Source organism: Procambarus clarkii, chromosome 74, assembly GCF_040958095.1.
Source record: "Procambarus clarkii isolate CNS0578487 chromosome 74, FALCON_Pclarkii_2.0, whole genome shotgun sequence".
Classification (NCBI taxonomy): Eukaryota; Metazoa; Arthropoda; class Malacostraca; order Decapoda; family Cambaridae; genus Procambarus; species Procambarus clarkii.
The window spans coordinates 13,357,335-13,378,648 of NC_091223.1; the positions used below are offsets into that span (position 1 = coordinate 13,357,335).

Consider the following 21,314-nt stretch of genomic DNA (forward strand, 5'->3'; position numbering starts at 1 on the left):
GGGCTTCAGTTACACAACTGGTGGGGCTTTGGTTACACAACTGGTCGGGCTCCGGTTAAATAACTGGTCGGGCTATGGAGGGTGTTACTTGGGCTTCGGGTTGTGCATGGCCGAGCTTTGGTTAGTGCATGGTTCTGCTTCAGAGGTTGTTTGTTCAGTTCGTGCATCCTAGGCTTGCGGTTACACAACAGGTCAGGGTCCGGTTATACAACTGGTCAGGCTCCGGTTATACAACTGGTCAGGGTCCGGTTACACAACTTGTCAGGCTCCGGTTACACAACTGGTCGGGCTCCGGTTAAATAACTGGTCGGGCTCCGGGGGTGTCACTTGGGCTTCAGGTTGTGCATGGTCGGGCTTTGGTTAGTGCATGGTTCTGCTTCAGAGGTTGTTTGTTCGGTTCGTTCATGCTAGGCTTGCAGTTACACAACTGGTCAGGGTCCGGTTACACAACTTGTCAGGCTCCGGTTACACAACTGGTCGGGCTCCGGTTAAATAACTGGTCGGGCTCCGGTTAAATAACTGGTCGGGCTCCGGTTAAATAACTGGTCGGGCTCCGGGGGTGTCACTTGGGCTTTGGGTTGTGCATGGTCGGGCTTCGGTTAGTGCATGGTTCTGATTCAGAGGTTGTTTGTTTGGTTCGTTCATGCTAGGCTTGCGGTTACACAACTGGTCAGGGTCCGGTTACACAACTTGTGGGGCTTCGGTTACACAACTGGTCGGGCTTCGGTTAAATAACTGGTTAAATAACTGGTCTGGTTATTTAATATATATATATATATATATATATATATATATATATATATATATATTATGTACTGTACTTGCTATATATATAATATATAATATATAATATATAATATATAATATAGAAAAATAGTCAGGAGGTGTTCGCTGTAGGCCTGGTAGTCAGGAGGTGTTCGCTGTGGGTGTGGTAGTCAGGAGGTGTTCGCTGCCTGGTAGTCATGTGGGTCTGGCTGTAGTAAACAGTAGACTGCGGCAGCAGCTGAAGGGGACACACCATGGCTAACCTGAGTAACGTGTCGAGGTGCTGGAGGAGTGTGGCTCACGTGGCCCGCCAGAGGGGCTTCAGTTCTGCCAGAAGTATCGTGGGGAGGCGGTGTTACAGCTCGGCCCTCCTGCAGGAGTCCCCCGGGAGGAGGTGGTGGGGTAGAGGCCAGGCAACCAGTGCCTCTCTGGGGCCTTCTGTAACTACTTCGTTGCCTCCTGTGGGCGGCCTGAAGCCTTCTTCTGTACTTTCAAGCACATATTCACCACACTTGAGGGTAAATATATCTTGTGTGGGGCCTTTGCTACACTATTCATACACTGGTCCAGTATGTGGTGCGTTACTTATGTACTTGCTAATATAACATTATCTCACATTGAACATTGTATGTTCAAAAAAGGAAAATATGTAAACGTTAGAAATGCTGTGATTGTTAGTAGCTTTGCGAGAATGTAGGAACACTGTTATGTAATCTCTCAAACCCAGTGAACCTTCCGGAGCCGAACAATATGTATGGGTTAAACAGTAAAGGAGTTTTGTCGATTCTTGTTATGTAGAATTTGACTATCCCCCCCCCCCCCCGAACCCCCTTTCCCCTGACACATGTCATGATTTTGTGGGTGCAGTATTACACGATTTTAATACAATATAGCTAAAAATAAAGTAAAAATTGCCTGGAGTACTGTATAACATTATGTCCACTTAGAATTATATGTCATTCTATGCTATGATTGTCTGTTGTCTATAAAAGGTTATACACTAGTTTTTTCATTTGAGGTTAAGGTTCAGAAGTCTTGAAATGCCAGCCTGTTCTCTCAGTTTGCTGCTCTATTAAAAATGCAAGTGTTAGGCCTAACCAGAGACAGGAATCAAAGTGACCCATCGAACATGCATTAAATATCAGCTCTATTTAATTTGAAGTGTAATACAATATTTCCCTTTGAAATCAAATCAAGATTAGTTAGATAACTAGTCGAGATTTATCTACAGTTGTTTACAATAGGCCTGTAGTACTGTACTGTGCTGTACCAGTGTTTGGAAACATGAGAGGATTGCAGAGATTAAAATGACACATTGATAGAGCAGCACAGAGACATGCACAAAATTTTCACAAGATATTTTAGTTGGTATATATATATATATATAAAAATTCAAGGCTATTCAGAAGTTACCAATAAAATAATAGGAATTACAGTACAGTACATCTTGGAATCAATCATACTGGAAATGATTGATATTAGTGTACAGACTGATAAGTTTAGCTCTGTAAATTGAAATTCAGTATAGTACAATATAATGCCATAAGATAAGTATTAAAGGACTTCACAGTTACTGTGTTCTTACGAGTGTTAGAAGGGCCAAAGAAGAGTAACTGAATATTTCAAAGTATAGTATTGTGTACATTACTGAAGTGTAAAGTTTCTTATTTTTTGTTTTGCAGGTGCATCATCGCAGTTATTGTGCCCAACGTGGAGATGGTGCAGAGGGAGTTAGTGGTGGGGAAACACAACAAGCGGTACAGTATTTATAGTTTTTGTACAGTATATTGAATTACTTGGATATGTTTCAAGAATTTACTTGAACATAGGCTGTGTAAAACATTAAGATGAGCACTGCTCTTTGCTGTTTGTTCCCGTTTACCGAGTGGTACAGTAACTGGGGATCTACTTTATACAGTATATATACTGTATACACGGCTGTTTGCAGCCTAACGTATGAATCACAGCCTATACTATATCATTTTTCTAACATTTTGTTTATTTTAGTATTCTTCTTGTACGATTTTTCTTAAGCATCTGTTATGATCAAACTATTAGTTGGAATTTAGCAAAAGATAAATAAGACCATCCAATTAAATAGAATGAAAGAAGAAAGAACATAGACTGAAACAAGCAGCTTTCATTAAAGATTGGGAGGCAGTCTATTTCATGCACAGGGGACAAATATCTCGCTAGAAAGGCAGAGAGTTAGGGGCAGCATCATAGAAATGTACAAGTGGATGAATAGGCTTAACAAGAAAAATATTAATACGGTATTAAATACAGTACACAGTATTATTATTTCAGTAAATTGGATTGTAACCTAGTTGGAGTATAACTTAAATTATCATGTGTTTTTCTTGTCAGGATGATGGAAGTGAAGGTCCTACAATTCAAAATCTTCCAGCCACAATGATGGTGCCGGAGGTGTGGCCCAGCGTACCTGTCATTGCCATCAGCAGAAATCCAGTCTTTCCACGATTCATTAAAATTATAGAGGTAATGAGTACATTTTATATTACAAAGTTTAAAGTTTTTGTTTAGCATATTTTGTACTGTTGAGGAAAAATCAGTTAATCAGAATGGAAGATTGAGGTTTGCTGACTATTTGGACTTTTCCACATTCTTTTTTTGCACCACCTGGAGATCTAACAAGTTCTTAACTAATAGCCTGTTTTCAGTATAGCTTTTTGAGCTCTTTTACCAAATAGTTCCATAATAATGGGTAGGAATGTTCTGCCATGGTATTTTCTAATATTTGAGTATATGACATGGCAGGTTTAGTTAGGTTGGGGATAAATAAAATGCAGACGATGAAGTTAAAACAAAGTTATTTTAGAAAATGATTTGTACCAAGCCATTTTGGTTATTTATTACTTGAGCAGTTACATTAATTATATTGGTACTCATTTTAGGTGATGGCACTTTTTTTTTAACAGGTTGGAGATAAAGACCTCATAAATCTTATAAGAAGAAAGGTTCGACTTAATCAACCATATGCTGGAGTCTTTATGAAGAAAAATGAGAGGTCTGTATCCCCCTTGTTGTCATTAGCAGTCCCTGTATGGGTATAACTTTTGATTTACTGTTAGGTATCCATGGTTTGGATACTTAATGACTTTTTCATGTTTATTTTTCCTCCCCCAAGTGATTTTGCTACAGCAGTATGTAGGGAAGGTATCAAGTCCCAATTGATCTGGATAATCAGAACTTCAAATATGTTAATTTAAAAACTATAAAAGTTACAATTACTGTTCACTCAAGAAAAAAATAGCTGTTATAGCTGTCAGTTTTGTGGATTATGCACATATTTACAAAATGGCAATAAGAAATTTGTAACTATACTTTCAGCGATGAGCGAGAAGTCGTTGATAAGATGAGTGAGCTCTATCCTGTCGGTACCTTTGTTCAGATTCATGAGCTACAAGACATGGGAGACAAGCTGCGAATGATTGTGATGGCCCACCGACGCATCAGTATGACAGCTGTCCTCCCTGATGAACCACAAGAGGAGGAACAAGAGCTGGCAAAGTCTGGAAAAGGTTGGAATGGAGTCCTTTGTTAATAATTGTCTACTGTACTGGTATTATTGAATGAATGGATGATGGTAGACTGGTGAATGTGTAGCATATGTGAGTGAATTTGAAGGTAGGAGAGTAAGGCTGGGAAGATGGGCAGACATGGTGAGTGAGAAAGCGAGCAGTGATTTTTTTTTATACACAGGTGGGTACAGGAACATGACTTCTCACTCCTGTTAGCAGGCTGAGAATTTTCCCCTTTCCATAGCTCATGGTAAGCCTTACCCACTAGTTTCCCCTTGAACACAACCCAAGGTGAACCGTTAAGGATTGGCACCTAGTCAATCCTCCCAGGTCAGGACTTGAACATACTGCTCGTAACTCTTTATATCCAAGGCTCATACCATATCACCTCACAACCATACACTAGAATCTGCACCACCACTTCTTCATGCAGCCCTCTGGCTGCGTCTGTTTATGGCTTATTTTCCTACCCAGAGCTTCATTGCATCAACCACAATCCTTCTCTGATCATACTCAAACTTGATTGCAATAATTCCTCTTTTAGCAATCACACATCCTCGTTGTTTAAATTGATCTACTACTTTTCAAACACTTCACATTTAATTTACAAATTCAATTTCCTTCTCACTCCATCATAAATTTACTTTTGTCAGCATTCACTTCAAACAGTCTTCTCTCACACTGCATTAAAATAGTGTCATTAATGTGTATTTACAAAGGTGAAATGTATTAACAACACTATGTAAACTTACATCTCGAACACTGTTTATATAGGACAGACATAAATCTGTGTATATATGTTTGTAGGTTAGATTAGCATTTTAAATGCATTAGTCACTTTCTGTGGGCGATTGTTCAATAAATCACATGTTTACTGATGTTAAACACACAAGTTTAACACATCTCTAACCCTGTCCATGGAGGACAGAGGAAAATGTATATATGCTCATTAGCATTGTAAATGTGTGGCTACGTCTGTAGTAGAAAGTAATAATAAAAAAATTGCATTGAAATTGAAGACGTTTTTATATATTTCTTTAGGATAATAAATAATGAAGATTCAGTTGATGGCTACTTTAGACCTATGTGTAAGTATTGTAATTTATTATGAGCCCCATGTAATATTTGTATAGTTCAAAAATAAGCTTTTATTTACTGTATTGAATTATTTCAGCCACTGTTGAACTACGGCTTCCACCATTTAACTCGCCCATCACTGTTCCTTTAGAAGATAAATCAAGTAGTGAGGCAGATTCTGGCAATGGTAGAATGCGTAGATTGCTACGGAGGAAGCGAAAACAACCCGAAGAAACATCAAAGGTTTGTAAAAAGTGATTGCATGTGGTGATGATTGTATGCTATAGATTGTCATGCATTAACAATTTAACACTTTCGCTCACCCCGCGCGCCACCCCTCGACAGGGCGATATGGGCCCCAGAGTGTCACGGAAGCGCGCGTTAATTCCGAAAAGTGTATACTCTCTTCAACTTTGTCACCTCAATTCTCCTTCTACGAGATTAAATTTGGTATCATTGTGTTCGCAATAAAATTCTCTACAGCACTAAATGCATATAAACTCCAAAAGCCCGGCTAATTATCCGCAGCAAACAGAGAAAGTGCGAACGAGTTACCCGGGAGCGCGCAAACGGGATAAAATGTTTTCACTATTTTCACTCTGGTCACCTCAATTTTTGTCCTAGGTCTTTCATTTTGGTCTCAATGGGTTCGTAATAAAATTCTCTAGAGGAACATTAGCCTATAAAAAAAAAAACCTGGTCACGCTCCAACCGCCGACGAGTTGAAGACGGGCCACGTGTTAGCCGTGAGTGAGTGCTCAGAGGCCTTCCTGCTACACTCCCAATTCCTACCCTTTTCAAGCCTTTCTTTCGCAATTTTCTTCCTGGAAGGGCCTTGTTCATGATTACTATCCATCGTGGAGTAAGCGTAGATAGTTTCTAAAGCCGCAGTAAGAAATATAGCCACGGAAAATAGCCGAAATGTTCACACGTTTGAGATGCGAGGGGAAGCGACATTGGTCACAACAGTGTAGCAAAGACAATGGGCCCACGGCGTGTGCCAAGCAGCCTGAGGGCGACGAGGCTCAACAAAGAAAATGGGAAGACATCGGCGCACATTTTAAAACCAGTCCCCAAAAAATCGGATAAAAACCTGATTTTTGGCGAATTTTTAAAGTGGATGACGCAATGCTGCGTCATCCCCGGCATTACCGCCAGTAAACGGATGACGCAATGCTGCGTCATCCCCGAGCGAAAGTGTTAATATTTGGGAGATGTTCAAATTACAGAGACAAATGTGGACAATATGGGTTAATATAGCCTTATGTAGCACAGGAACCCTGTCCTTAACATTTCTTGAGGGTCTCCAATATTCTCAAGAGTAACTTTAAAGAATGCCTGTGATTGATGAAGTTTTGAGTAAAGGGTTGCTATACTAAGAAGAATTGTAATACTTTAAGATGAGGTAAGCTGCTCCTAGTTCCAGGAGACAGGATTCTCTTTGGTGCAATTTCTGCTGCTGCCGTCCTGTCTAATTCCTCAGATGTGTGGATAATGGCCAGTCTTATTCAACTGTATCATCTTTTTGTGGGGGAATACCGTCAAGTGGAAGTACAGTACAGTGTAATTCCAAAGTATTGAAGTGTGCACAAAAATTGAACATTAACATGTCTAGAACTCGTATTCTTGTGGTAGGTAGTGTAAGCTAGCAAGACTCCCAGTTGAGCACTAACCCACTGATGACATCTGGACATAAATATCATTTAAGTCCAGGATTGATTTTATTTTTTATGTTCAGTTACAATCACTTTGGCAGAAGTATTTGTAATAAAATGAATAATATGCTTTTATTTGTAGGCAGGTGAAACTGCAGATGTTACAAAGGAAGGAGCTACTGACAGTACTTCAGAGAAGGCTGATGCTTCCACCCAAACTCCTCCAGTTCCGCCCCCTCCACCTCGAGTGCTGGTAGTTCAAGTGGAAAATGTTAATCATGATAAATTCCAGATCACTGAGGAAGTTAAGGTTGGTGTTTTATACAAAAGTCCCTATTGCTCTCCTTCCTGCACTTTTGTATGCTACATTCCATTGAGCTTCCTAACAAATTTATTTCAAGTTCATTACATTCTCTATTATTCAGCTTCAGTAGCCTTGCCATATAAATTTTACTCTATAATTGTGACTTGTCTTGATATTCTTTTCCTTTCATTTTATATTCATAAAATTCATTTTTATCATGTGTTCAGATGCTTTTGCGAATTTCTCATTCCATTAAATGTTTCCATTTAATTTTGCATGTTTCAGTAAACATCATGCCACCTGCTTAGCTTTCTTGCCTAAACATTCCTTGTATTCACTCCTATCATTTATATTCAATCATTCAATCTTTTCACTTTAATTCACTGCACACTCCTTCTGGACCCATTTGCCAACAGTTTGTTCCTAATTTATTAAAAGAACAAATGTTACCTTGAGTAATTCACTCAATATAACACTATCAATCAGTTTCCTCACTTTGTGAACATGGTGCCTTGATATTGCTGACCTTGGTAAGCTAAATTGTGTATTAAGGAAATGGTTTAGACCGAGTCTGGTCAAATCATACATTGGCGTTTCGTATACTGCCGGTTCCGTAGACAAAAAACTTCACTGATAGTACATTTCTTATATGGGGAACATGTTCTATTTTCATTACCAGTAATACTGTTGGAAAATAACGTAGTAACTGGATCTATATATTAGCATAATTATATGAGGATTGTAATGTTTGGGAAATGAGTTGTTGTTTTTGGTCATACCAGGATTTCATTATAAAATTAGTACAGTACTGTATATGTTAACATCAATTATATGCAATCACATTAAGTTTTCCTTACCAATAACTGTAGGAAAATATTTTAACTATCTGTATTACCAACATAATTATATGAGCATTTGGGTAGATTTGGGTTAATGTAAGTTAGGTAAATCATTCCCTCATCTACAATACAGTATCTGGTTTCTTGGATTATTTTTTTTTTTCAATTTTTGGTCTAAATTTTGCTTTATCCACTTATTTTCTCCATTTCACTGCCCAACCACTTGGGGTGGACGATAGAGCAACGATCTCGCTTCATGCAGGTCGGTGTTCAATCCTCGACCATCCAAGTGGTTGGGCATCATTCCTTTCCCCGTCCCATCCCAAATCCTTATCCAGACCCTCTTCCAAGTGCTATGTAGTTGTAATGGCATGGCACGGCACTTTTCCCTGATAATTCCCTTCCTCTCCATTTCACAATGATAAATATAGATGAATTAGGCTGATATGTTTCACTTATTCAGAGTGCAAATTCTTTTAATTTGTCTAGACTAAGAAATATGAGTATGTTTAAGATGCAAGCAATGAACACAGTTGGAGGTTTGTGCTTTGGAATAGGCTGAAACTTTGACTTTTTCAGGCACTGACCCAAGAAATTATCAAGACAATCCGTGACATCATTGCTCTTAATCCACTGTATCGGGAAAGTGTTCAGCAGATGATTCAGCATGGGCAGCGTGTAGTTGATAATCCTGTTTATCTGGCAGATCTGGGAGCTTCCTTGACGTCAGCTAGTCCTAATGAACTCCAACAGGTCCTAGAAGAAACTCAGGTAAATGTCCTAGTGGTGCTGCATTTAATTTTTTTGGGTAAGGGTAAGGTCATCCGTATTAGGCCAGTCACCAGTGTCCGGCCACCTGTGCATCAAGAAAATCAACAGTAGCTGCATCATAAGATAGAATATAACAATATAAATGTTAGGAAGTCTTTTTAATGAACATGCTACAATATCATATTAAAATGTAAATGGTCTCTTTATTCAAAACAAAATTAAGATTAGAATATTTATTATATTTAATGTAAAGGGTAAGGTTATATTTAGTTCCTTTGTTTTTAGTCAAATATGCAGTTCTTAAAGTATAGAATGGCACAGGGGTAGATGCGAAGAAAGGAACATTATGGTTAGTAAATTAGATGGCCAGAGATGCATGGCAACACACCATGTTACATTGTATACATTAATATCAGGTGAAATGTTCTCTCCAATTAAAGTTCTTTACATTTCATTCACATGTTTCTTTACATGTTTTTGTTTTCTGGCTATTGGAATACCTATAGACAGAATGAGTATATCTTGTATAATGTTTGAATAAAATACAGTAATCTTATATTTATCTAATCAACCTGCCGACGAGTTGATTTTTAATCGGTGTTATAATTTGCTAGATTCCTGCTCGGTTGATGTTGGCACTCTCACTCTTGAAGAAGGAATATGAACTTAGTAAATTGCAGGCATCTATTGCAAAGGTAAGATCTGTATTATTCATAAGTTCATATAGGTAGCAAAACATATCTTTAACACCTTTTAAAATTTACAAAATATAATTAATTGTGAGTTGCATTCATGTAGCTGAATGTTAATGTTTGTAAAGTGTAGATATTCATCTTATTTTATTTTCATTTATGTCTTTCCAAAAACACTTCTGCTGATTCATATTTAAAATTTGAAAAGTTAATTCAAAGACACTGTCGAAGGCTATGTTATATACACCATTTTGGGTATCAACTCTGTACATTAAAATAAAAATATTAATGGAAATGGCAAAAAACAGAGTTCAAGACAATGTAAAAAGGCCTATTGATGATGCTAAGCTGGTGGCGAGCCTAGTATGGCTCCATTGTTGGGTCTACATATAGGTGAGAGCTTCATCCCTGACCAGGGAAGATGAACCAAAGGAAGCAATATCCAAACACTCGGCTTGGTTTCCTTTTGACAATTCATGGTCATTGGTAATTAGGTCAACGAGTTTTCTGTGTGTGAGGCATCTTGTATCTTTCCTTCTAAGTTTGACTTTGACCTTTTTTTTTTATAAATTCTTTAGTAATTAATAAAATTTGTGAATTTCAGGAGGTAGAAGAAAAAGTTCGGTCACAGCATAGAAAGTACATGTTACAAGAGCAGCTTAAGGTAATAAAGAAAGAGCTAGGCATAGAAAAGGAAGATAAGGATGCTATTGAAGAGAAGTTCCGTGCAAGACTGAAGGCAAGTAGCATTTCATAAGTTCATTAATAAACTGTATACTACTTTATATTATTTTCAGAAATATATGGATGCTGTTTTGATTGCTCTGCAATGCTGTATTCATAGATACGTATATAATGAGTGTTTTAGTTTTTGCTTTTCCTTGCAGGATAAAGAAGTCCCAACAGCTGTTCAAGATGTGATCGATGAAGAACTTAATAAATTAGGATTTCTTGATAACCATTCCTCGGAGTTTAATGTAACGAGAAATTACCTGGACTGGTTAACGATGTTACCTTGGGGTATAACTTCAAAAGAGAATCTTGACTTGAAACAAGCTCGTCAGATCTTGGATGAGGACCATTATGGGATGGAAGATGTCAAGAAGAGAATTTTAGGTAAAATATATATTTTAATAGGTTGAAGAGGAAACATTATATAAATATAAGATTCATGTAGAGGCAGAAAGCTTACTTTGACAATTCCAGAAGATGTCTTATAAAATTGGAAAGTTATAGTATATTTAACTCAATAATGAAGCCAACTGATTTTGTTTATACAGGTATTAATTACCTGGTAGGTATTGCTGATGTGGACACTTAATGGTTATATGTTTAAATAAAATTTCCTCCTGATGCATTTCCATTCAATGTAACGACCATCTCATCATATTAACGTGAAATCTAAAATAAAGTAATTTGAGCGTCTAATGAAACTAAGGTTGCTTTCATTATTATAATTGTAGAATATAATTAATATATAATTTTAAGTAGAGTATTTTATCCAGTGTCGGGCTTCATAGACGACCACCAAGTGAGAAAGATTTGAATGAGATTGTCATTTACATTTTTTGGTATTGGAGATCAGAACTTCCATAAGGGTTACTTTGTAAGGTGTCACTGGGCTTAATGTAATATGAAAGACATCAGTTTTTTATGTATCATAGTTGATATTACCATACTCTCCACTATCATTCACCACCACCAGTGGGGAGCATAATATGGTCATTAGTTGGTGTCAAATGCTTTATATTTGATACAAATGACTGCTGTCTTATTCCTGGGCTCTGTAACTCTCGTTACATTTTTTATTGATGCAAGCGTTAGTGATTTATAATCTTCTCATGCAAATGTTTAAAGATGCTCCTTGGTAAGAGACAGGGATGCCTTCCTCAGTGACTACCTTTACCAGCATCTGTGACACGTAAACAAAATATGCTGATCCATTATTTCCTATTTGACCTGTAATTGCAGAGTTCATAGCAGTGGCACAACTACGAGGTACAACCCAAGGAAAAATTCTTTGTTTCTATGGTCCTCCTGGTGTAGGCAAGACCAGCATTGCTCGCTCCATTGCACGAGCTCTCAACAGAGAGGTGAGTTATAATGAAATTTAATTTCATGAAATATTAAGCTTGTGGATGTAGAATGAGTATCAGTACCAGTTTTATAAAATGTTGATGTTACTTTCTTGTTAATTCATGTTTTACAGTACTGGTAAATTGATACAAGGCAGTAAATGTTCCCAGTGCATTGACAATCATCATAAATATATCAAATAAGCATACCGTACTCACCAAGGTATTGTATATATTGTATCCGGCTCCATGTGCGGGAAAGCTGTTTATTTCCCTTCAAGTCTGGCCTTGGCTGAGTCTTTCACATCCGTATTTGTGCTGGCTTTTAGGTTTGGTCATGGGTTAGCCTCTCCCTCTTTTGTCTTTGGATTAGGTAGGGTTTGGTTAGGCCTTTCCTCTTCTGTTGTGGCTGGGCTGAGTGTCTGGTGACATTTTACTGATATTGACTACTGTATTCATTTATGATCCAGTGCTGTTTGCCATGGCACATCAGTTCAGGGATGGGCAAACCACTGCTTGGTGCAGCTAGGTTGGTTGCTATTTGAATTATTTTGCCACAGTTGCCATATTTTGTTACCTCCAACAAACTTGTCCTGTTGTATTCAGAGCCAGTTCAATGTCCAGAAGTGTTCAGTGTGCCGTGTGGGGGCTTCGGCCATGTATTTATCGTTGCCTCATCATGTTACTTATGCTCAGCTTACCAAACTTTGGGCTTAAATATCCTCCTAATCTTGTGTATTAGTTTTATTAGATTTAGTCCTGATTCAAACAAGTTCTGAATCGAGGTCTGATCTCAGGATTAGTGATGCTTTGGTAAGAGTGCATGTCCTCCAAACCCCCTCTGATTGCTGTGACTACTAAGTGGTTATAGTCCTTATAGGTGCAAGTAGAAGGGATGTGAAGGCTGGGTTTTTGATTCCTAGTTACCCTGGTTGGGGCTGGGGGGGTCTGAATGTGTTAAATTAAAATGCACCAGGGAGATGCTTGTAAATGTTTACACTGGAAGGGGTTGTTGGCTTGGTCCTCTTTCCCGAGTGATGAGGGATTGTTAGAGGATTTTGTTTGGTTCCCATTGATTTTCAGGCAAGATGGTATTTCCTTCTGGGGGTGGGTGGGTTGGAGAATTTTTTTCCCCTTTACTCAATAAGTTAGTGTCTTGACCTTTATCTCCAGAAGTTGATCTGCCATAAACCTAATGTCCATGATTCCCACATCCTCTGACAATCCAGATTTTGTACCTGACATTCACCCACACACCTTACTGTCTATTACAGTTTGGTAGATACATATAGGCTTACTCTTCCTTTGTTTCTTCCTTAGATTTAAGAATAATCATTGTCTCTAACAAAATGGGCACTTTAACCTAATAACCTCCCATTGATTGGTGACTACGATCAGCGATCACGAATCCCAAGTAATGCGGGGGTTAAGATGTTTTACTGTGCTTTTGATAATTTTTTGGTTTTCATAGTCTGGTTAACTTCTCAATTTTTAATGGGTTTTCTTTATTTTTGCAGTATTTCAGGTTCAGTGTAGGTGGTATGACAGATGTTGCAGAAATCAAGGGTCACAGGCGGACATACGTAGGTGCTATGCCAGGCAAGCTCATCCAGGTAAGTTGAAGTTCTGGATTTTATTATGTTATAGAATCGCTAAGTAATAAAAATGTCACTTGGAATATTTCTGTGCTGTACTAATTTTTATAAAGTGATTTAAGTACAAATTAAAATGTACTGTAATGAGTAATGCAAATTTCGAACAAGGTCTAAGATGTACTTTGTGTAAATTATGATTGTACTGTATTTATAAATTTGAAAGTTAGGATTAAAGACAGCTTTAATAACCTATATATTAAGGCTGGCTTATGTAACTATAAGATAGTTTATATAGATTAAAGAGAACCTATATAGATTATGCTTAACATTTATTTTTTGTTAAAAGATTTATTTTATTTCTTTAATATAAGAATGTTTTTCATTGACAGTGCCTGAAGAAGACGAAGACAGAGAATCCAGTAGTTCTTATTGATGAGGTGGATAAGATTGGCCGAGGATACCAGGGTGACCCATCTGCTGCTCTGCTTGAGCTTCTCGATCCAGAACAAAATGCCAACTTCTTAGACCATTACCTTGATGTGAATGTTGACCTCTCTAAGGTATAGTTCACACTTTAATATTGTCTAGTATGATTTCATAGCTCTGTAATACAGTGGAATCTTGATTCAACAAACCTAAATTCAGGGAATCTCTGGTTGGAATGTGTACTTTCCATGCCAGATTTACACACTCAATTCAACAAAGAAGAGTTCACTGAAGCAGGGAATGTGTGGATTTGCTTAGGATGTTGGAACCAAGTTCATCAACAGAGGCAACATAAGAAATAGTTGGGATATGGGAAAGTCACTGAGCCTATTTAAAATCAAATTTTATCCCCCCCTCCCCTCATTTATGCAGTGTTAAAAGATGTATGTATAAGTCCTTGTAAGCAAAATTATATCATACCTACTAACTATTCATTCATTTAATTAAAAAATACTGTATTTAGTGTGTATTTTGGATAGCTCATGAAGTTATAGAAGATGAACCTATACTAGAAGAAATAAATGGATAAAGCTGATAGGAACCTATGAGCTATGAAGTTTCCTTCCAAAATTTCAGTGTTTTTAAAGTTGCATGCTAACGGTGAATACTGTTCTGGCCCCAGTGGCATCAGCAAGCAGACTGTTGCACAGATTAATTTTACTCTCGGGAAGAAGTAGTACTTCCTATTGTCTTTTCTGTAATATTACTTACCAAGTTCTAAGTTGTGACCTCTTTTTAAAAAAATTATGGCTATAATTTTCTCTACTCAATAAAATATATTACACGTTCATGTGAGATTTGCACCCTCTTATGTTTGACGAGTTACCAGTCCTGAATTTCTCCTTATTTTGGCATTTATGGTTACTTCGGGATGATTTTGCTCACCGTTTGTTTAGCTTTTTAGTCTGGTGCAGCATTTTTCTGGTGGTGTATGCTCTGTTCGAAGAGAGCAGTCAGTGATGTATTGGCGATTTACTGAGATGAAATAAATCGTGTTCATTTATTCTAATTTGCAACATAATGTGGGTGCTACCATACCTTGAAAGTAGAAACATGGATGATAAATCCTTGGCATAAGTCTTGGTTAACTCGTATATCAAGCACTTCTACTCAGTGTAAAATGTGTGAAGAACTAAGAGATTTTGTGCAATGCTTTGCATGGATAATGTATTGGATTACCATTGTTGGACAAAATTTAGTTAAATAACAGAAAAAATATTGGAATTTAAAATGGGAAAGTTATGAAATTAGACTAAAGTGTTTGTGGGCTTGTTATAAATATATTTTATTAATCATTGTTGAGGTGGTGTCAGTAGCTTCCTGAGTGGTCCTAAATTCTTGGGATTAAGACTGCACATTCAGAGTGGAACCCTAAATTATAGTTTACTGAAGGTGGACCTTGTAGCTTCCAGGTGGCAGTGTTTACAATCGATTTGTTACATTTTCATGGAATAAATACAGAAAGTTCTTGATCATGGGAATATTATTTTGTAGGGGCTTGGGATACCATTCTTGTTAGCTCTTATGCAATCTGTGAATAAACAAATTTAACAAGAATTTACAAGTTAAAACCTCATTAATGGCAACAATTGACAATTTTTCTGAAGGGACAATGGCCACTCTGGGAAGAGAAGCTAAATGGCGTATCATTCTGGTATATACAGGTGTACACATGGTAAAAGGAAGCACATATATAATGAAGAAAAATCTTGAATTAAACATCTTATTTATATTTAAAAAAATGTTTTTGCTGTTTTCAAGATGCATATATTGAAGTCAACTGTTCCAAATGTCTTAATCTCTGATTCTGCATTGCACTGATATATATTCTTTGTTACTGCAGGTGCTGTTCATCTGTACAGCAAATATCTTGGATACAATCCCAGAACCACTGCGTGATAGGATGGAAATGATTGACGTGTCTGGATATGTTGCCGAGGAGAAGATGGCTATTGCGAACACTTACCTTGTTCCCGTTGCACAAAAACTTTGTGGCCTTGACTTGACCAAGGTTAGCTTGACTACAGTACCAGCGTTTGAAGAGTTTTAGCTAGTAAAGATGTGCATCCTTACTATGTTCAACCTATTATAATTAAGTTTATGTTCTGTTCAGAAATTGGTATGTGCAGTTTATAGGAAATACTTTACAAATGCTATTAATTATTAAAAATTACAGTACAGTACTACTATATTTGATGTAGTTGCAATAATTCTTTCATATTTATATTTACTTTTGATTTTATAATTGAGTTTGGTGGGCAGCTCCAGGGTTGAGGTATCAGACTACAGTACTTGCACGCACCTCTTGAACACTGATTGTACACAATGACATGCTTTCTCCCATTTATTTCTTTGACAACTTTTAAAGTGTACCATAATTTATTAAATTAATGATCAGCTAAACATTTTATACCACTGTATAATGTAACGTCGCTGTACAGAAATCTTACACATTGAGATTTTGCCAATTACTGAGCTATAGCCATTTTCATTTTATTATAGATTTTGGTTGTTCTTATAATTTTTAACCAAGATTCAATTGCAATTTTATATTTGATTTATATTTAAGAACTAGATGTAACCGGCCACGCGTTGCTGTGGCTCAATGAGCCACAATGAGCTACATCTTGTATATTAATGTTGGTGTTTTGTTTACAGTTAACGTTAAATGATTCTGCTGTGGATAAGTTAATACGTCATTATTGCCGAGAATCAGGTGTCAGGAATCTTCAGAAGCACATTGAGAGAATAATGCGAAGAGCAGCATATAACATTGCCAGTGGTGAAGCTGAAAAGGTTGATGTGACAGCTGATAATCTAGAGAGTTTTGTTGGTAAACCCAAGTTCAGCCATGATCGCTTGTACAATGAAACTCCTCCTGGTGTGGTCATGGGTCTTGCATGGACTGCTATGGGTTAGTTTTCAACTATTAGTATTTGTTTTGTACTAAATATTAAATGGTATAATTGTCAAAATAACCTTTGATCTAATGGGGCCTGCACCTGCCTAGGCAACAGAAAGCAGAGGCAGGTTTGTATGACTGGGAAATATCAGAGGAAAAATTTGGTAAGAAATAAGTAGTTAGTGATAAATGTTTCTAAAGGAAAGTAGGATGTGCTAGAATTGAGATGGTTAAAAGAAAATAATATTGGGGAGTGGGATGGAGTGTTAAAAGAACAGTAAAGAAAATACAAGGAGTGCATTTGTTAATGAAAAAAAGAATGGTACAGGGCAGATGTGTTGTTGACATATTAAAACAATCACCAAATAAGGAGACAACAAATTAAAAAACATTATTAAGAAAAACAGGAAGCTCTCTAGAAATGAAGTAAGGCAGTGTAGCAGGGAGACTGGTAGATAGGTAAATAAGTGTGCTAAATACACATGGGAGAATGTTAAATGGTGGAGAAAATACTTTAAATGTAATGAGTGAAAGTGGTGCTGATGATTACATTTGGGAGTGACAGAAGAGTGCAGTATTGTATGACAGGTGATACATCCATGGAAGAGTATTGTATGATGGATAATACATCCATGGAAGAGTATTGTATGACAGGTGATACATCCTTGGAAGAGTGGGAGTATTGTACGTCGGCATAAAGTAGCCATAATGTGGGAAAGCTGCAGTTGTTTAAATGTGACAATTGCCATATAAATATTGACCAAAATATTGAATGACGTTATTCCTTTGGCTTTATAGGTGGATCAACTTTGTATATTGAGACAATGGCACGCTCTGTTGAGGGGAATAAAGAGGGACGTCTAGAAACGACTGGTCACCTTGGTGATGTAATGAAAGAGTCGACACGTATTGCTTATACTTTTGCCAAGCATTTTGTAGCTGAAAAATATCCTACCAATAAACTGCTTGAGAAGTCCAATATTCATCTTCATGTGCCAGAGGTAAGTGTGTTTTATGATGCAGTATTAAAAAAAAAAGTTAAATACAGAAGTGCGTTATTTATCTGATTGTCATTACAGCAGATTTTGTGTACAACCAGCTAAAATGGGTGCACCTCTGACCTGATAATGGAGGGAAGTGTTTACCATCACCAACACAAACCCTTTATTATCCGCAAAGGCTTAGTGTATCGTCTAGACCTGTGTTTATTCATTTGCTGTTTCAAGCTGCACCCCATAAAAGTTATCGGGGCCATAGGGCGGAGGAAGTGGCAGTGGGTGAAGGTGCTGGCTGGAAGAAAAGGCTGTGGTGTGGGAGGGGTCACTGAGCATCTGGTAGTGAGGAACCACGTTGGTATATATTTATAATTTTGGCATCAAAATGCAACCAAATAATTACTTTAACATGTGTGTTAGGAGCAAAAATGCATAATGTATTTTTTGTGATTTTATAAATTAAAAAATTAATTTGAGAGGCAGCCACAAACCTCTTGGTGCAGTCATCTGTCTCACCTCTTGATAAGTAAAATTTATTTTTCCTTCATTCTGTTGAAAATGCTTTAGTCTTTTCAGCTATGTGTTTAAATAAGATAAAAACTATTGTTTTTCTTCTATGGTTAAATAAAATTTGCTGAAAACATGACATATTTGGTATATTCAGCTTACCTAATTTCTATACGCAATCACCAGCTGAATGCTAGAACATACATGCAGGTATTAAGATAAAAATGCAACTATTGTGTTAGAATTGCAATTTTTCTGAGTAAGAATAGTTTCCTACTAGATGGAATAATTGCAAGTTTAAAAGAAACTAGATCAATATTCTGAAAAAGTTACTAGATGCTGCGTTAAAGATTTACGAGCTAATAGGTTTCAAGTAAATTATTTGGAGCGAGTCTGGAAAAATCATTCCAGCTTAGTGCTTTATTTTAGGATAAGGATAATACAAAAATATTTGTTCCTTCTACTTGGATGTTAAAAATGTATACAGGTGTACTTTAATAACGAGGGTTAATTTCACATGTTAACTAACATTGGTAAAAAATCAGACATCTTATTTGCATTTGGTTCTATAAAGTACTGTAAAGATTTGTCAGGTTAATTTTTTTTAATTTAACTTTTAAGGGAGCAACGCCAAAAGATGGACCAAGTGCAGGGGTAACTATTGTGACAGCCTTGGTGTCACTAGCTGCAGGTAAACCAGCTCGACAAAACATAGCCATGACGGGGGAATTGTCTCTCACTGGCAAAGTACTTCCTGTAGGAGGAATCAAAGAGAAAACTATTGCAGTAAGTATTACTACAATTTCTGTCTTTCCTTTTCCCATTTTTACTACAAAATGACCATCATATTATCTCACACAAAGTGGAGAGGGAAGGTTTAAGCAACCAGGTACTGATATTTTACTGTGATAAACTACCTCACCTTGTATTGTAAATACTCTTAAGAATGCTGGTTTAGATAGTGAATCTACCTTGTCTCCTAAGTGGAATTTTGGAATAATATCTGCTTACTTGATACACCATTGCGTATGTATTTTTTGCTGAATTTAAAATAATTTTCTATGCAGGAACAATTTGCCTTTACTTCTAAACAAGTGCTTGCAGTTATTACACAGCCACACTTTGAAGGTTAATAGGAGTTCATCTATCATAAAAACGGCAACCTTGCCTATGCACAAAAAAACTAAATCTGTATTCAAGAGCATATAAAATTCAAAATAAGTTACTGTCCAAGCTCAAAAAAAGGTAGATAAATAATATTTCTTTTTATAGTCATCAAGCATTATATTGTGATGGGAGCCAGGATCAAACCCAAAATATTTTGTCCTTGAATTTTGGGGCATTGTACTATAACATTCACTTGAATGTGTACATAAAAGAATGACAAAGGTAATCATGCCTTGCCTTATCTTGATCCCAGGTATTAAAGATCTTTTGAAGAAAGATTAGAAAAGTTTTCTCTTTACATTCTCTAGAATATCAAAGTAAGAGGTAATTCTATTAAAATACAGTACACAACTGGGTGAAAGGTTATCGACAGAGGACTGGCATTTTTTCACCACACAAGTGGCAGAAAACTTTAAATTCCTCTGTATAACTGATTATATCTGGACCCAAATAATCCATTAGAGGAGGGACTGTACAGCATATACCATGAATAAGTATTATAGTAATATAAAATGCAGATTTATATGAATAAGAATTATTTGCAAAATACGAGATGCCAAGTAATCAAAGAATAAATGTGAAATGTTTGCAGTGTGATTCCTTCCCGAGTTTCGGACAAGGAACTCGGCAGTCATACTATAGAATTGATCCTATGAAGTATGATCCTATGAAGTGATCCTATGAAGTGCACAGTGTATTAATACTTTTTACTTTTTTCAGGCAAAACGTGTGGGAGTATCCTGCATTATAATACCTGCAGAGAACCGGAAGGACTTCAGTGATCTTCCTAGTTTTATATATGAAGGACTTGAAGTTCATTTTGCAGATCATTACGAAGATGTCTACAAAATAGTTTTTCAAGACTAATTCATCATGTATAATAAAGGATTTGCTGCTTGGTTGAATTGCTATAAGGTAAAATTTCCTGTGTAGGCTTTGTAAAGCAAAATTTGTGGCTTCTTGAAAGTTGTTGTATAAAAATGTGTATAGAATATCCTTTATGTGGGCAAATGATAATGAAAAGAATGTAAGTCAACACACTGGTTATTTATCAACATTCCTTTTACTTATTGCTGTATACAAGATGAAAAAGTACACCAAACCTTATATAAAATGAAAGTTATTGTACCCAAGTCAAGTACAGTATCTTAAAACCTTTTATATTGCTAGTGTGTTGAATATGATGTTGTTAGGCATACGACATAGAAGTCACATTGACGAACATGCTTGTAATATGTACATTGTAATTTTCCAGTATGTTAAAACATGAATTACACAAAGTTTCACTTTTAGTTTCCACTAATATTTTCAAATGTATCATAATAAAGACAATAACTCCAGCTTTTGGGTCAGTGCTTACAGTGCCCAACAACTTATAACAATGGTTATATCTAAGTGGCTGTGTGTGTAGGAGGGGCGACTTGTGATTGGGTACAAGACCAAAGCTCTTTCTCTTAGATTGTTCAGATTGTGTCGCTGAAGCATCAGTTCTAGTAAGTATTTATCATTAACCTTGATTCAGTTTGTCCTAGGATTGTAAGCATCTCATAATAGGCTAAATTCTACATGCTTATGAAAGCATTTCTCACTGGCAAAATGAGTGCTTATGAAAGCATGCAAAATCTGAATTATGAACAAATTACATACTGTACTATTAAATGTTTCCTGCTACCAACACAAGAAATGGGAAACTTCTGTTACAGTATGTATTAACCACAAAAGATTACTGCTCAAGAGTTAATGCAATAGACCTGCATTTTCACTAGCGGCAGCTTGCCACAAAATGTGCCGAGTATTAGGATATGAAATTTTTGCTTTCCCACTGTTAAGTTACTTGCCCCTCTACAAAAATTATTGGTGAACCTGCCTCATTCGTCACTTCTCTTCTTGTGGAATGAGTTTTTAGATATTCAAATACCAGATTACCTTACCTTGCCATCCT

General features: G+C 36.7%; 1 protein-coding gene across 1 annotated transcript; it reads left to right on the forward strand.

The window, feature by feature from the left end:
- Positions 1 to 874: 874 nt before the first annotated feature.
- Positions 875 to 20,712, forward strand: LOC123767327 (lon protease homolog, mitochondrial). Its single transcript, XM_045756918.2, has 19 exons — positions 875 to 1,283; positions 2,448 to 2,522; positions 3,133 to 3,264; positions 3,705 to 3,793; positions 4,117 to 4,307; positions 5,482 to 5,627; positions 7,182 to 7,349; positions 8,762 to 8,953; positions 9,568 to 9,648; positions 10,250 to 10,384; positions 10,533 to 10,761; positions 11,617 to 11,738; positions 13,238 to 13,333; positions 13,705 to 13,875; positions 15,645 to 15,812; positions 16,460 to 16,715; positions 17,502 to 17,704; positions 18,827 to 18,991; positions 20,093 to 20,712. Exons 1-19 carry the CDS (start codon positions 1,020 to 1,022, stop codon positions 20,237 to 20,239), a joined length of 3,030 nt encoding a protein of 1,009 aa, XP_045612874.2. The 5' UTR covers positions 875 to 1,019; the 3' UTR covers positions 20,240 to 20,712.
- Positions 20,713 to 21,314: the final 602 nt, after the last annotated feature.